Below are 15,360 nucleotides of genomic sequence, written 5' to 3' on the forward strand. Positions count from 1 at the left end.
CATTTTACATGCCAAATCCAGTTCCCACTGCCCCCCTTCTGCTCCCTCTACCTTCCTCCCATTATATCATATATAATTACCTATAGTTGCTATTGTGCTCTTATGGAAGAATTTTTGAGCAATCTATCCCCTTAATTTTGTTAGAAGTGAGAGATATCTGCAATCAGAAGCTATCCTGACTCATAGATAGCAGCTAATAACTAGATAACAAGGTTTAATTACAGAGTACAATTGGCGATGAGGTTTAGGGGAAAGAGCAGGCTAAGAATATTTGTGTTCTGTGTGAACGAATGCTCAGGTAAAAGCCTTCAGTGCCCTTTTGCTTTTAATACATTTTTATTTCATTCATTTTCATTGCATGTATTTTCTGTGTGCATAGTTTTATGTATCACAGTGTGTGCAGAGGTCAGAGGACAACTATGTTGAATCAGTTCTCTCCTTCCATCTTTACGTGGGTTCCAGGATAGAACTTGGGTCGTCAGGGTGCCATCTCAATGGCCATGCGGTCAGCACGTCTATGGATGCTAGCCTTTTCCATGCAGTCAGCACGTCTATGGATGCTAGCCTTTCCCATGCGGTCAGCACGTCTATGGATGCTAGCCTTTCCCATGCGGTCAGCATGTCTATGGATGCTAGCCTTTCCCATCCCATGCGGTCAGCACGTCTATGGATGCTAGCCTTTCCCATGCGGTCAGCACGTCTATGGATGCTAGCCTTTCCCATGCGGTCAGCACGTCTATGGATGCTAGCCTTTCCCATGCGGTCAGCACGTCTATGGATGCTAGCCTTTCCCATGCGGTCAGCACGTCTATGGATGCTAGCCTTTCCCATGCGGTCAGCACGTCTATGGATGCTAGCCTTTCCCATGTGGTCAGCACGTCTATGGATGCTAGCCTTTTCCAGTCAGCACGTCTATGGATGCTAGCCTTTCCCATGCGGTCAGCATGTCTATGGATGCTAGCCTTTCCCATGCGGTCAGCACGTCTATGGATGCTAGCCTTTCCCATGCGGTCAGCACGTCTATGGATGCTAGCCTTTCCCATGTGGTCAGCACGTCTATGGATGCTAGCCTTTTCCAGTCAGCATGTCTATGGATGCTAGCCTTTCCCATGCGGTCAGCATGTCTATGGATGCTAGCCTTTCCCATGCGGTCAGCACGTCTATGGATGCTAGCCTTTCCCATGCGGTCAGCATGTCTGTGGATGCTAGCCTTTCCCATGCAGTCAGCATGTCTATGGATGCTAGCCTTTTCCAGACTTTGCAGCTCTCGACAGATTCATGTATAAGTGGTCGAGCGGGCAAGAATTGAAAGTGCCTGTGTGTTCTCCATACATGGGCTGCCTCTTTATCCTGGTAGCCTTCTAGTCAGCAGCAGCGAGCATCCCAAATCTAAATAAAGGGAATCCAGCCTGAGCCCTGATGACTTCTGCAACCCATTCTGCCATACAGGAGGCATGCGTTTGCCTTCTCTTGAGGTGGCACATCCTGGACCTAGATTCGCTTTGTCTGTACTCTAAGCATCTGCCAACAGCACCTTTCAAAGACTGGCCAATGCTTTCACTGTTATTCATGTGACACAACTTGATTACGTCACTTCACCTAAGTGAAGAGTATTACACCCAGGGGATTCACAGGGTTTAAATTGTTACCCTGAAAGAGCTGATCTTTGGGGGAGAGCACTCTGGGGGAATTGTGCTGTCCACAACCCTTAATACTAAGAACTGGAGACTGTGAGGAAGGACTGCACTGCTCAGATTTTTGTTTTAAGCTAGAGGACAATTTTATTAGCGTTGAAAAGAAAAACTGCAGGGCAGGCGAGCTGTATATGGCAGCCGCTGCCCAGGAAGCTGTGGATGGCAGCCGCTGCCCAGAGAGCTGTGGATGGCAATGGCTGCCCAGGAAGCTGTGGACGGCAGCCGCTGCCAAGGGGAGTTGGATGGGGAACAGAGAAAGCCACACCTTTACAGTTAGGTAAGGAGGTTTGGCAAGCAGCCACCTGGCAGGGAGTGTAGTAGTTTGAATGTAATTGGCCCTCATAATCTCACAGGTAGTGGCACTAGGAGGTGTGGCTTTGCTGGAGTGAGTAGTATGGCCTTGTGGGAGGAAGTGTGTCACTGTGGGGGTGGGCTTTGACATTTCCTATGCTCAGGATACCACCCAGTATCTCAGTCCACTTTGTGGATATTCTTCCAGCACCACGTCTGCCTGCATGCCACCATGCTGCCCACCATGAAGATAATGGACTGAACCTCTGAAACTGTAGGCCGTCACCTCAATTAAATGTTCTCCTTGTAAGAGTTGCCATGGTCATGGTGTCTCCTCATAGCAAGAGAAACCCTAACTAAGACAAGGAGCTTTAGAAAAAAAGTGAAAAAGTCCAAAGTATCAAAAAAGCTTTCTAAGGCTATGGCCAGAATCTGGAAGAGACAGAAAGGAAAAGCCAGGCTCTCGTGAGTCCTAACTGCCTCATGGTAGCTGTCAACAGGCTGCTGTGCCCTCACCCACACTGCTATTTCACAGCTGGTCTCTATATTTTAATTAACTCTCTCTTCCTTTTCATACGAATTACTAGATATTAGAAATACTCTTTGTGTTGATAGTGGCTGACTTTACTAATTAGTTCACATACTAAGAAAATATCAAGATATCATGCTACAATCAGGGAAAAAAAGAACATTTAAAAATTCTGGACTGGGGGCTGGATCAAAAGTCTACCAGGCAATTTATTTGAACTGTCATGTTTGGATTAAAACATCAGAAGATAACAGAATATATAGTTTTCCAAAACAGTCAAGAAGCTGCGAGGCTGCAGGCTGCCTAGTGCTAAGAAATCTCTCCTCTAGAGGACAAGTCAGCGCCAACACTGATCGCACTTCATTTCATTAAGGATTTAATATAGACTTATGGAAATAAAATACACAATCTGTTATAAATACTTTCATTTAGCTTCCCTATTAATCTCAGATAGTCCTGAGCATTATATAATAATCATAACATTTACCATTCTGTGTTTTCATAGGTTAACCAAATTTATTAAATTAAAAAAAATTTACAGACTTCATTTTTATAATTTTCACTGAGGGACAGACCATCAGAACAAACAAACAATCACATCCTAGAAAATATCAGGTCTCTTCTATGCTAAAGTTACTTTTTGTCCAGGCCGAAACAGTGTTCCACTTTGACTTTTTCTCTTCTTTGGATTCTGAAAGTTTTCATACCTTAAAAAGTAAGAGAGATGATATACAGTGGATAATACTTAATAATTACAAAACAAAGATAATGGATTCTTTTAAAAACAGCCTTATGTTTTAAGAATGAAAGGAAAATAACTGAAAAAATTGTAGAGAACATTAAAAAACTATTTAAAATAATTCTTCAAAGTTGTAGTCTAATAGAAAAAAGAAGAAAATAAACAGTAGATTGGACAGGATAAAATAAAAATTGCAATGAACAATATGAAAATTATAACTTCTATAGTTTTATTCAAAGGCAGGCAAATTACTAGGTAAGACATAATTTTTCTGCAATCAAATCAGCCCTGATTTGAGCAGTGGGACACTGAGGTGGGAGGGTTTGAGATCTGGTGTCCTGTTTCTGCCACTGAAAGACACTGAACACTAGCTATTGCACCCTGTCACAGGTACCATTATCATGCAATGATTCTACCTTTATCCCAGTGAACTAATGAAAGAAGAGCAAACATTTGGCTTCACAATGCTTCCAGAATAGCAGTGAGAACCAGGAGACAACATAAATGTCAAGTCCTGGATACTGTGGCAGAGACACACTAGACACTGGCATTAAACACCACAAAGTGGCCCTGCATAGCCTGTCAAACTGTTGAAGATGGCCGGATGCCTTAAAGGGATGGGGGCCTAGCAGCACAGGTAGGGCATTCTCATTGTAGTGAGAAAAACGTTAACTACATAAAGTCATGTAATATAGTTATATTATTTGTGTTTTAATAAATAAAGCTCGCCCGAAGATCAGAGAGCAAAGCAGCCATACTGGCCATGGAGTGGTAGGACCCATCTTTAATCCCAGGACTCGGAGATTACTCAATCTCTGTGAGTTCAAGGCCACCCTGGGCTACACAAGATTGAATCAATCTAAAAGAGAAACAGGAGATCCCTGCACTAGGGAGGTGGAGACAGGAGTGCTAGGGCTGGGTAGAAGAGACAGGAACTTGGTAGAGAGCAGAGTGTGGGGTGTGGAGTCTTTCAGGATTCATGGAGACAGAATCTCACCCACTTTTGGTCTGAGGTAGAGGTAACAGCCAGGGGCTGGCTGCTTTGTTCTTCTGATGTTCAGGTTGAACCCCAATACCTATCTCTGGGTTTTTAGTATTTGTGCTACAGTGTGAGATTAAGGAAGTTTTCCTTTCTCATTCTTTCTTCTCTTTGTTTTGGATATTTGTGCAGTAAGTACACACTGTGGACATATACACATCTCACCTCAGAACTGCAAAACTGAAGTATTTATTCTCAAACAAACCAGGAATAAATATTTTTAAATTATGCTGAATCATTGACAGGATATTAGCCAGTCCACCATTCAAAGTAGCCACAGTGTAAACTGTGCGAAGACTATAAATTCTAGTGTTTAGTAAACTTTCCATAAGTGAAGAAAATTCTGTGTAAATGTGGACACTAATAAAATATAAATCATCTTATAAGCAAAACCAGTATATGTATGTTTATATGTGTACATACACATATAGTTGTTGTTGTTGTTTTGTTTTTTGAGTAGCCATGACTGTCCTGGAATTCACTATGTAAACCAGGCTGGCCTTGAACTCAGAAACTGAGTGCCTCTGCCTCCTGAGTGCTGGGATTAAAGGCATGCGCCACCACTTGCTGGCTTTATTTCTTCATTTTCTAAAATCAGTTATAATGTAACTCAAATATAATATAACAAGTTATATTAAACAAAATCTAATTGAGTGCATAGCTATAACAATTTCTTTTCTGGTTACAGGAATGGGATAAACAGGGCCTTGCACATCCTCGGCAGATGCTGTGTGACTTACAACCCCAGTTTAACCATGTATATTTCTAAATTAGCTTCCAAATGTTTAACAAATATTTAAACACAAAAGAGCTTTGGTGAATAACATGTTTCTTATGGTTACTTACAGCTCAGCAAAATCCTTCCCTTCATCTTCACTTATGGACGGTCTCATGTGAGCAAGCGCAGTCATTAAATGTGCCTGGCTAATAGCAAAACTGGTTTTGGTTGGTCCTGGCTGATTAAGGGATTCATCCTCCTTAAATAAAAAGCAGATTAAACAAATGTTAACTCAGCAATTCAAGGAATAAAGTGTCATTTTTTCTTGTCAGTTTTTTCCTAAAAAGCATACACTCTTTCTCCAAGGACAATTCCAGAGCAAGGGCCCTGACAGCCTCTGACTGAGCCACTGCGCTTCAGCGCTCTGCTTGGAGATGTGGCTCAGCGAAAATGCAAAGAAATACGCGTCAAAAAGGGAAGAGCAACTTTGAAGTTTTTAAGTTTTTTGTTTTTTTTTTTTTTAAGGTTTTAACAGTTTTGAGGGGAAAAGGCCATACTCCACTTTGGCTCCGGTATCTGCCTTTGATGATGCTGATTTCTGCCCTCAGCTGGTCTTTCTGCTCCTGAGTAAGGTCTTGGTGGCCTTCTTGGGAAGATGTCCTAAACACAGGATGTTGTATAAACACTGGCTCTTTTCCAGGAGGTGCAGGTAAATCCTGAGTCCCGGAGCTTGGTGCAGAGAGACAGTGTGAACTCTGCAGGATGGGCAAGAAGATGAAAATGGAAACTTTGCTTCCTTTTTAACATCTACCGAGAATTTCACAGATGCACTTGAGTGTTGATCAAATCCATCCCCTCACCACTTTCCCCTCCCAACTGTATGTCTGTCTGGTGCTTTTAGGATGAGGCCATCCTTGAGCACAGGCAGACTACCAGGACCATACCCCTCAAGCAACAACCTGAACTTAGGTTAAGCTTAAATCTATTAACTGATGGCCAAAGAGAGGTTCGACATGAGCCTTATTCGTAGCTTTCCGTGTAAGTGAATGCGGGAGGGGTTGGAGGCCAGAGGTCAGTGTTTCTCTGCACCTTATTTTCTGAGACAGACTCTGACCCGGCTAGCAAACCTCAGAGATCATCCGGGGAGTGTGCCCCCCAGCTGGAATCACAAATATGTATCCCGTGTCGGGCCCGGGAGTCAGAATTCTTCATGAGCAGCCGTCTCCCAAGCCCTTTTGCTAAGTGCCTAGGAGATAGTTATGCTAAGGGTCCCCAGTATTCTAGAGACGCTGAAAAATAGGAAACAATTAAATTATATGTGTGTGTATTATTAAAAAAACCTACTTCTTAGGAATAAAAGTAGTATTTTTATATTTTTAGAAATCTGAATTATTAAAGAAAATGTATAAAATGTAACCATGCATGTAAAAATATTATATATTAAAAAATAGTGAGCCAATATTAATTTCAGTGGGTATATATTTTAAATAAAGAGAAAAAATAATGATGTTGCCTACATTTAACCTAAATAGTTTCCTTGTTGATACATACAATTGCATCTTTTCATATTTTCCATAAAAAGAATCACAGATAGGTAACACTTTTGTTAAGAATTTTAGACATTAGTACTTCGTGACAATAAAGTTTATATTTACTATTAAATAGATCTCAGAGTAAAAAGGGTTTAAGATTGCCGACGAGGAGAGAAATACCCAGAAGACCACAAAGGCACCCACATCTGGGCCCTGAAGAACCAACTTCCTTGCTCCTGCTTAAATGCTTAACAAGGACTGAAAATAACTAATTGGCATAATTTAAAAAAAGCAAGACTATTTTTATTGCAGACCAACCACCAGAAAGACTATGTGGGGCTGGTTAGGAGATAAATCCTAGTTCAGTGTCACATCAACATGTATCTTTATGTATCAGAGTCACACAATGACGAATACACAACATACCAAGTCAGAAGAGGTTCCATTTCCAAGTTCTGATTCATATGAGCTTCCAAAGTAGAGCCGGTACATGTTGAAGTTTGATTCCTCTGGAAGGATCTCAGACATCTCAAGAGAAACCAGGGACTGATCCAAGCCGCGTTCTCCATCTCCAGCTGAGTCATCAGAGCCACTGCTGTGGTTGAGGAAGACCATGGAGGACAGACTTAGGTCGCTGTCAGAGCTGGAGCCTCCGTCCTAGAGGACAGAGAGCCAGTGTAAGACTCCATTCAGTACTCCATAGCTAGAGATAACAGCAGATGACACTACTCCACAGAACACGCTTCTCAGCAAGCTCTCAATCCTTTATGGATGCCAGGTACACAATAATGATGTTTTTATGAGACAAGGTTTTATGTAGCCCATGCTGGCCTTATATTTGTGTATAACTTAGGATGGACCAGCATGCCTGGTTTACCTGGTGTTGGGGGTGAGTCCAGAGCTTGGTACATTCTAGACATGCTACCAACTGAGCTACAGGTCCAGCCCTACACAACACAACTATTACAGTAAGGGAAGACTAAAATGAAGTATGTAGAAAATCCATCAACTTTCCCAATGAAAACAAAAGTAGAACCCGGAATCCAGGTTTTATTTCTCCATCTCTGCCTTTCACTCATTTTTGTTTTTATTATGTTTATAATATAATTTATATCAATCATAGAGTGTGTACGTCTGTGTACACATATATACTTATAAAGTACTCGTATGAAAAGGGGGTTGGGAAAGAAGAAACCTTCAGGCAGGGATAGGGATGTAGTTGAATGGTCCAGAGTCTGCCTAGTATGTGTTGGCTCCTAGCTCAATCCCTAGTACCATAAAGAAATAAAATAACAACAACAATAACAACAAAAAACCCACTCACTATAATGGCTTGCTAAAATAAACAGCAAAAACTTGACCCGAGAACTGTGGAGGTAGTTCGGTAGGTAAAGTGACGTGCATGCATGCGCCTTGAGCTTAGCCTCAGAACACACATAAACAGTCTGGACACAGGTGGAATTGTCATCAGAGTGCTGGGGGCGGGGACAGTGTGGCATAGAGGCTTCCTGGTCGGCCAGCCTATCCACAGTTTCAGGTCAGTGAGAGACCCTGTCTCAAAAGGGGGAGGATACTTGAGGAATGCCACCCACGGTTGCTCACTGACTTCCACACGTCATACACATGAGCATCCCTGGCTCCCCCCACATACACTTGACTTGTAACTATTTAAAAAATTTAGGACCTACAGATGTTTCTAACAAAAATTGGTGGAGGGAAATATACTGAAAAGCTTCCTAGAAAATATAGGCAAAGTCTATAATGTAGATTATCTTCTGCAATAATTGAAAATGAAATGCCATTATTAGAGAAAACACTGGTTCTGTGGCTGGGATATTTAGCATCAGGAAGTAAGGAAGTCACTGAAGAATGAAGAGGACGTGAGATGAGGTCCCATGTTTCATCACAGGAGACTGCCACTTCTTCAAAATAAACAGTAACCGGTCAGAAGCGTAAAATAGCTGAAAACTTTAGTTATTTTTCTATTTATGTGAATTCACACTACCCCATTCCATTAATACTTTCCTAATAACAGTTTGTTAATATTATGGCAATGTTAGGGAAAGAGATACCAAATCTTCATGATTAAAATTCTCTGCAAATCCTGTATCCAATTTTGGAACATTTACAATGGCAAATTAAAGTCCCCATAGAGTCTGACCCTGACCTGCTCTCTCTCTCCCTTCCCAGGGAACTCACATGGAGCCCACCAGGTAGCAGCCTTCCTTGCAAGGCCTCCAGCTGCGCATTGTACAGTAGAGCTTTCAGATCAGCCCCAGTGAAGGATTCGGTCACCAATGCCACGTGCTGAAGGTCCACGTCATCGGCCAGAGGTAGAGAGTCACTGAGGACCTTTAAAATCTCAAGACGCGATCCCTGGAGGAAGAGAAACTAGTTGACCAAACACATTAAACAACTGTCATTTTGAATTGTGACTCTTCAAACTTCCTTTATAAATTAACTGGACATTTTTAACAAGCTTTCCAAGCAGTTTGGAGAATGTACTAGAAGTATATTATCTGTCTTTAGTACTGTGTCCCTAAAAGGAGACACAGGCAGGAAAATGAATGAAAACCAGTATAACTGTTCGGCATGAACAAGTTCACATTCACACTGAGGTTATTTCCTAGATCTGGCCAAGTATGCCGACAAAGGAGAATTATTAAGAAACAAGCGCATGGATCATATGCTTTGACCTTTTGGGCCCATTCATTCATTCATTCATTACTTTCTACATTTGGGAGCAAGGGTTGGCAGAACACGACAAGAACAGTTGAAACACCTTTCTCCACGGGACCTGGCCACAGGCTCACTGCCCCACTTGCATGGCCCTGAATCAGAGGTTTCTGACAGGAAATGGGTGTTAGTCCTTTTTGTTTCCTGATTTTCTCCTGTTGGCTGATACAGCCATTCCCCACACCTAACTAGGGCCTTTTTCACTTTGAGTAACCAGTTAACAAAGCCTTTGCCTGCAAAGAGATCTCCTAAGGACAATTGCTACTGCACAGCAGAAGGAAAGCTCAGAAGCAAGGAGTGTGGCGCTTGCATCTGCCGGGTTGATGTTATCACCTGATCTGGAGGAGGGCAGAATACACATTTATCCAGTCGGCCAGGCCGCAACAGGGCAGGGTCAATCAAGTCAGGGCGACTAGTAGCAGCCAACACATAAACACCTGAGGGGAAAGAACACTTTAGAGTGATGTTTAGTAACTTCTTCTTCCACTGTGTTTTGTATTAACAGTGGCTCACCCTGCAAGCCTTCTACTCCATCTAACTGTGTCAGCAGCTGGTTAACTACTCGGTCAGTTACCCCCGTGTTGTCGTGGCCTCTTCGAGGAGCAATGGATTCAAACTCATCAAAGAAAAGAATGCAAGGCTTTGCAGCCTGTGCTCTGGGGGAAAAAAACACAAACATTCTACATTTTACCAGGGCTCCAGAGTTCACAAACTCTTTACACACATACGCACGCACGCACACACGCACATGCAGCATAGACTAAAATATACACATACATATTTATCTTAATCTTCACAACTAACCCTTAAAGAAAGCATGTTTGATGCAATTATCCTTATTTTCAGGATCATAAAATTTAAACTGGAATTTGCTGCTCACAGTAGTGTTACATATTTTTATTACATATTAATTCTCAGTTTCATCTATGCACACAAGGTACTTTGATCATATCTGCTTCTTGTCTTCTCTCTAAGTTTACTCTTGAGATGCTTAAGATACTTGTTTAGAGATTCATGCCTCTGGATAAGTAAAAGACTAAAACCCAAATTTTAGTCAATAGGTTCTGATCATGGCTAGTCATTTAAAAAGATTTGTATTTTTTAAGTTGTGTGTGTGTGTGTGTATGAAATGTGTGTGCATGCATCCTCAGATACCAGAAGAGGATGTTAGACCCCTTAGAGCTGGAATTAAAGGCATTTGCAAGCCACCCGATGTGGGTGCTGGGAACCAAACTCAGGTTCTCTGGAAGAGCTGCATGCTCTCTGAACCACTGAACAACTCTCCAGCCTCACGGTGGCCATTTTTATGTGTGCTCACTGGCTTCTGCATCTGGGAAATGCCTGTTTAATTCTTCAACCTTTTCAAAGATGATAAGCTCATTATTTTTCATTGTTTCTTAGAAACACTGAAAAATCTTGCATTATTAGATATAAAATATTTAGAATTATATATTCTTTGTAAATTTAACCCCTTGTCAATATGGGGGACTTTAATAATTCCCCCCTTACAAGGCTCTATTTCTTAAACTTCATGATAGATACATAAACCTTTAATTAGAAGACTACAACAAAATAAAATTTTACTTTAAAAACTTCCCATGATTCTGTTACACTTGAATAATTATCTTTAAATTTAAGTATTATCTTCTGTGTTAATATGAGATCTTATGTATATTCAGTAACACAAGCATTAATAAAACTGGATATATCACATGCTGACTTGTAAGAGATACATTAGGAACTAGAAGAAAAAAGAACTCAGAACTTAAAAACATAAGGAATATATAAGGAATAATTATTTGCTTCATATAAGAATCTAATCTGAAAGAAAAGTGTGGTGGTGCATACTTCTAATTCCAGCAATTAGGGAGCTGAGGCAGAAGGACCATGGATTCAAGACTAGTCTGTCTTGTATAGTAAGATTTTACCTAGGAAGGAAGGAAGGAAGACAGAATAGTCTGATCTTTGAACAAGCACTTATGATTCTACTTTCAAGAATATTACTATTATAAATAAAAATAATCTCCAAAATTTAATATTGGAAATTTATTTTAAATAGTATTTGCTGAGATAAAACCCTTGTCATTTGCTTTGTCAGTAAATAGACCACAGGTTTCAAGTATCAGTTCTTCAAAAAATAAGACCAAAACCAAGATTAATAAATGTTAACAGCTATCTATTACTTCAAACGGTCATAAAACCCACCTGATGAAAACATCTCGAACAGCTTGTTCACTTGCTCCAATATATTTGCTGAGTAACTCTGGTCCCTAGAAGGTAAAAGAAAATCAGGCTGAAATGAAGTTAATTAAAAACAAACATGGCTTACGGTTTGATTATGCATAACGAATTAGAGAACATTTAAGAGACCGTCTCTTACTTGTATCTTACAATGATAGGGTCGAATGGCTGTTTCTTACTTGTATCTTACAGTGTTAGGGTCGAATGGCTGTCTCTTGTATCTTACAATGATAGGGTCGAATGGCTGTCTCTTATAATGATAGGGTCGAATGGCTGTCTCTTACAATGATAGGGTCGAATGGCTGTCTCTTACAATGATAGGGTCGAATGGCTGTCTCTTACAATGACAGGGTCGAATGGCTGTTTCTTACTTGTACCTTACAATGATAGGGTCGAATGGCTGTCTCTTACTTGTATCTTACAATGTTAGGGTCGAATGGCTGTTTCTTACAATGTTAGGGTCGAATGGCTGTCTCTTACTTGTATCTTACAATGATAGGGTCGAATGGCTGTCTCTTACAATGTTAGGGTCAAATGGCTGTCTCTTACAATGATAGGGTCGAATGGCTGTCTCTTACTTGTATCTTACAATGATAGGGTCGAATGGCTGTCTCTTACTTGTATCTTACAATGATAGGGTCGAATGGCTGTCTCTTACTTGTATCTTACAATGAACTGTGCTGGGGTGTCCCAATCACTCCCTGCCCTTGGCTTCCTCTTCCTAGAACACTGTCCTAGACGTTCTCATGGCTTGTGGCTTTTATTGCCTTTAGATCTTTGTCAACATGTCCCTATTCTTGAGCTTCACCTGACAACACTTTGTGTGACCCCCTCCGGCTACTTCGTGCCTCCTTACCACATGTTTCCTGCTGTGCTTAGCACCACCCAGCAGCAGCTTCTATGCAGATGTCTACTTAGTGTCTCTCTCCACTATTAGAATGTAGGCTTCAAGCACAAAGTTCTACTGAGTCTCTACTGCCAAGACAGTGATGCCAATGAAGCACTAGGTTTGTTTAGTGAAGTACTGCATGGTTCAAAAAAGACAAACTCTATTGCTGTCAAACCTTTGGGAGCCTTATAAATTGTATAGAGATATAATTCACTCTGTTTAGCATCTTCAATTACTGAAATCAATTTGTTTATAGAGGAGGTGAAAAATAAAATTCCTTTCCTGAAATTCAACTGCAAAAACCTTTGAAAACAAATGTTATTACATGTAACAGGAGGAGTGGGCTGCTTGTTGGGGTTTCTGTCCTGCCCAGTTCCCACAGCCAGTAACCCCCAAAGAAAATCACACAGAGGTCTATATTAATTATAAACTGATTGGCCCATTAGCTCAGGCTTTTTATTAGCTCTTGTAACGTATATTAACCCATTATTCTTATCAATGTTGGCCACATGGCTCAGTACCTTTTTCAGCAGAGCAGGTCATATCCTGCTTCTTCGGTGTCTGGACAGGACTGGGGAAAGAGCTTCCTCCTTCCCAGAATACTCCTGTTCTCATTGCCCCGCCTCTACTTCTTGTCTGGCTACTGGCCAATCAGCGTTTATTTAAAACATAATTGACAGAATACAGAATTGTCCTGCACCAATTACATATAGCAAAATTGATAATGAACAATTTTTCCTTAAATTAGGAACACTTTTAAAGCTGTGTGGGTTTAAAAAATAAAAACAAAACAGTACCTGCCAAAGATCTTCCTAATGGAAAAATATATATGGATAAGCATTAGTCTAAAAAACATTTAGGAAGGCAGTAGGGGCTGGAAGAAATCTAGAAAAAAAGGAAGATGGATGACTGAAGTTTCTACTTTCTCCATCACTGCCACTATTACGAACATCACTTCCTGTTTACCTAGTTCAAACAGAATCAGGACAAAGGAGGGCAGGCAAAACCCAATTACAAATTATTTACCTGGATCTCAGGTTCTGAGTAAGTTCTGAGTATGACTACCATACAATTCTTTTGCTTCAGAATCAGTCATTCTCTGGTGAATGGCTAATGCTGAGGTCTTGAGACTAAGGACATGAAGCTATCCAGCATATGACTGTGAGCATCACCCAATCATCTGCCAGTGTGACTTCGTTAGCACACCTGCTTTATATCTAAAAACATTGTAGACCTCGTGTGAACTAGAAAGGGTAAAAGGCAGTCAGCAAGCGAAAGACCCAGGAGACTGCCTCTACTCTTGTAAGTCTCTTCTCCTTGAAGTACAATATGCTTTTCCTTTTAATATTTACATAAATTCTATTCACAATGATGGCAATATGCCTTAAACAAGAACTTAAAAGCCACTCAGAAAGAGGGGGATTGGCACTCAGTTCTTTCCATCCTATAAACTAATAAATGCATCACTCTTCCTCCTGGCTCTCCAAATAGGAGATTGATCCACAATCAGGAAACCTAATCGGAATTGGCAAGGACAGCTGTGGTGGGAGGAATTAAGCAGACTCAGTATCTACCAAAAGAAATGAGAACGTACGTTTATAGACAGCTTGTACATGGATTTTAGAACAGCATTATTCATGAAAGCCTGGCAGACGGAATACTGCAGAGGTAGCTCAGAAGGTACAAGCCACCAAGCCTGGCAACTTGAGTTTTGTCCACAGAACCACATGGTGCGAGGAGAGAACCTACTCCCAGTCTGTTCCTTCACATGTGAGCCCACACACATACACACAAAATAAACAATTTAGTGTTAAAATATATGCATTAAAGCCTGATGAAAAGAACAACCCATGATAATGAATGTCGAAACAAAGTGTGCCAATGTGTGGAATGGAATGTGCTAATGCACGTGACAACTTGAAGCGTACAAGGTCACCTATCACCTGATTTTATACATACAAAATATTAAGAAAAGGCAAATACAAAGACACAGAAATAAAACCAATAGCTGCTGAAGAATTAGAGGAAGCGGGAACAGAATGAAACAGCTTTGAAAACAGGAGGTTATAGGTTCACAGTCCTGTGAGTATAAAAACAATGCCAATGAATTCTACACTTCAAACAGCAGCTAACTGAATGTTATATGTTTATCTCAATTAAAAAAAAAAAAGACAAAGACTGGCCAGGCAGTGTGCATGCCTTTAATCTCAGCACTCAGGAGGCAAATCTCTGAGAGTTCGAGGTCAGCCTGGTCTACAGAGAGAGCTCCAGGACAGCTAGGGCTTGTAGAGAAACCTTGTTTTGAAATATAAAAACAAAACCAACCAAACAAAAAAGACAAAGAAGGCAAGTGCATACATACCTTGATACTAATAAAATTCATTCCACTCTCTCTTGCAACTACCCCAGCAAGTAAAGTTTTTCCTGTCCCTGGGGGACCATAAAGCAATATTCCAGTCCTCTGTCGTATGGGCAAGTTTGCAAATAATTCTGGGTACTGAAAAATATTAAAAGTATGACAAAGAGCAGAAATCTAAACGACTGAATACAGAAAATATTTGGATGTTAGTAACTGCTACCTCTTTTATTAATAATAACACACCAGCAGGAAACTCCTACTGGAAACAGTCAATGAAGTCCATGGAATGCATCTATATAAAGCACTGTCAGGGCATTAGCAATTCCTTCCACTTTGTTCATCCTTCTTTCATTTTGGTGGTACAAAAGAGTGTCACCAGGGCCTTGACTAAGCCAGGCAAGGCCCAGCCACTGAGCTACAGGAGTAAAGCAATCTTCCTTTCTAAAGTGTAGTAAAAGTGCTGTGTTAGAAACCAAAGACCGAATGCGTAGTCTTATACCACTTGTATGGCTACCTTGTGATAGCTGTTTGTATTCAAGTACTGAGTCAAAGTGATAACAAAGAAGCACATGTCACGGTTACAGACATCTTTC

At 40.8% G+C, this 15,360-nt stretch overlaps 1 protein-coding gene across 5 annotated transcripts in view; it reads right to left on the reverse strand.

Annotated features, from left to right (window-relative positions):
• Positions 1–3,008: 3,008 nt before the first annotated feature.
• Positions 3,009–15,360, reverse strand: part of Pex1 (peroxisomal biogenesis factor 1) — a 39,361-nt gene continuing 27,009 nt past the window's right edge. For 4 of the 5 annotated variants that reach the window (XM_041675357.1, XM_041675353.1, XM_041675352.1 and 1 more), the window contains 9 exons: positions 14,771–14,905; positions 11,484–11,548; positions 9,792–9,934; positions 9,612–9,715; positions 8,742–8,918; positions 6,969–7,199; positions 5,568–5,765; positions 5,139–5,269; positions 3,009–3,221 (listed from right to left, as the gene is read on the reverse strand). In XM_041675357.1, coding sequence (XP_041531291.1) covers positions 3,137–3,221; positions 5,139–5,269; positions 5,568–5,765; positions 6,969–7,199; positions 8,742–8,918; positions 9,612–9,715; positions 9,792–9,934; positions 11,484–11,548; positions 14,771–14,905 — 1,269 coding nt within the window. In that variant the 3' untranslated portion in view covers positions 3,009–3,136. Of the gene's footprint in view, positions 3,222–5,138; positions 5,270–5,567; positions 5,766–6,968; positions 7,200–8,741; positions 8,919–9,611; positions 9,716–9,791; positions 9,935–11,483; positions 11,549–14,770; positions 14,906–15,360 lie in introns of those variants that run through there. The other variant, XM_041675354.1, reaches the window with a different exon arrangement.

Source organism: Microtus oregoni, unplaced genomic scaffold, assembly GCF_018167655.1.
Source record: "Microtus oregoni isolate MIOR12 unplaced genomic scaffold, Mior012 000026F_ref0000081, whole genome shotgun sequence".
NCBI lineage: Eukaryota > Metazoa > Chordata > Mammalia > Rodentia > Cricetidae > Microtus > Microtus oregoni.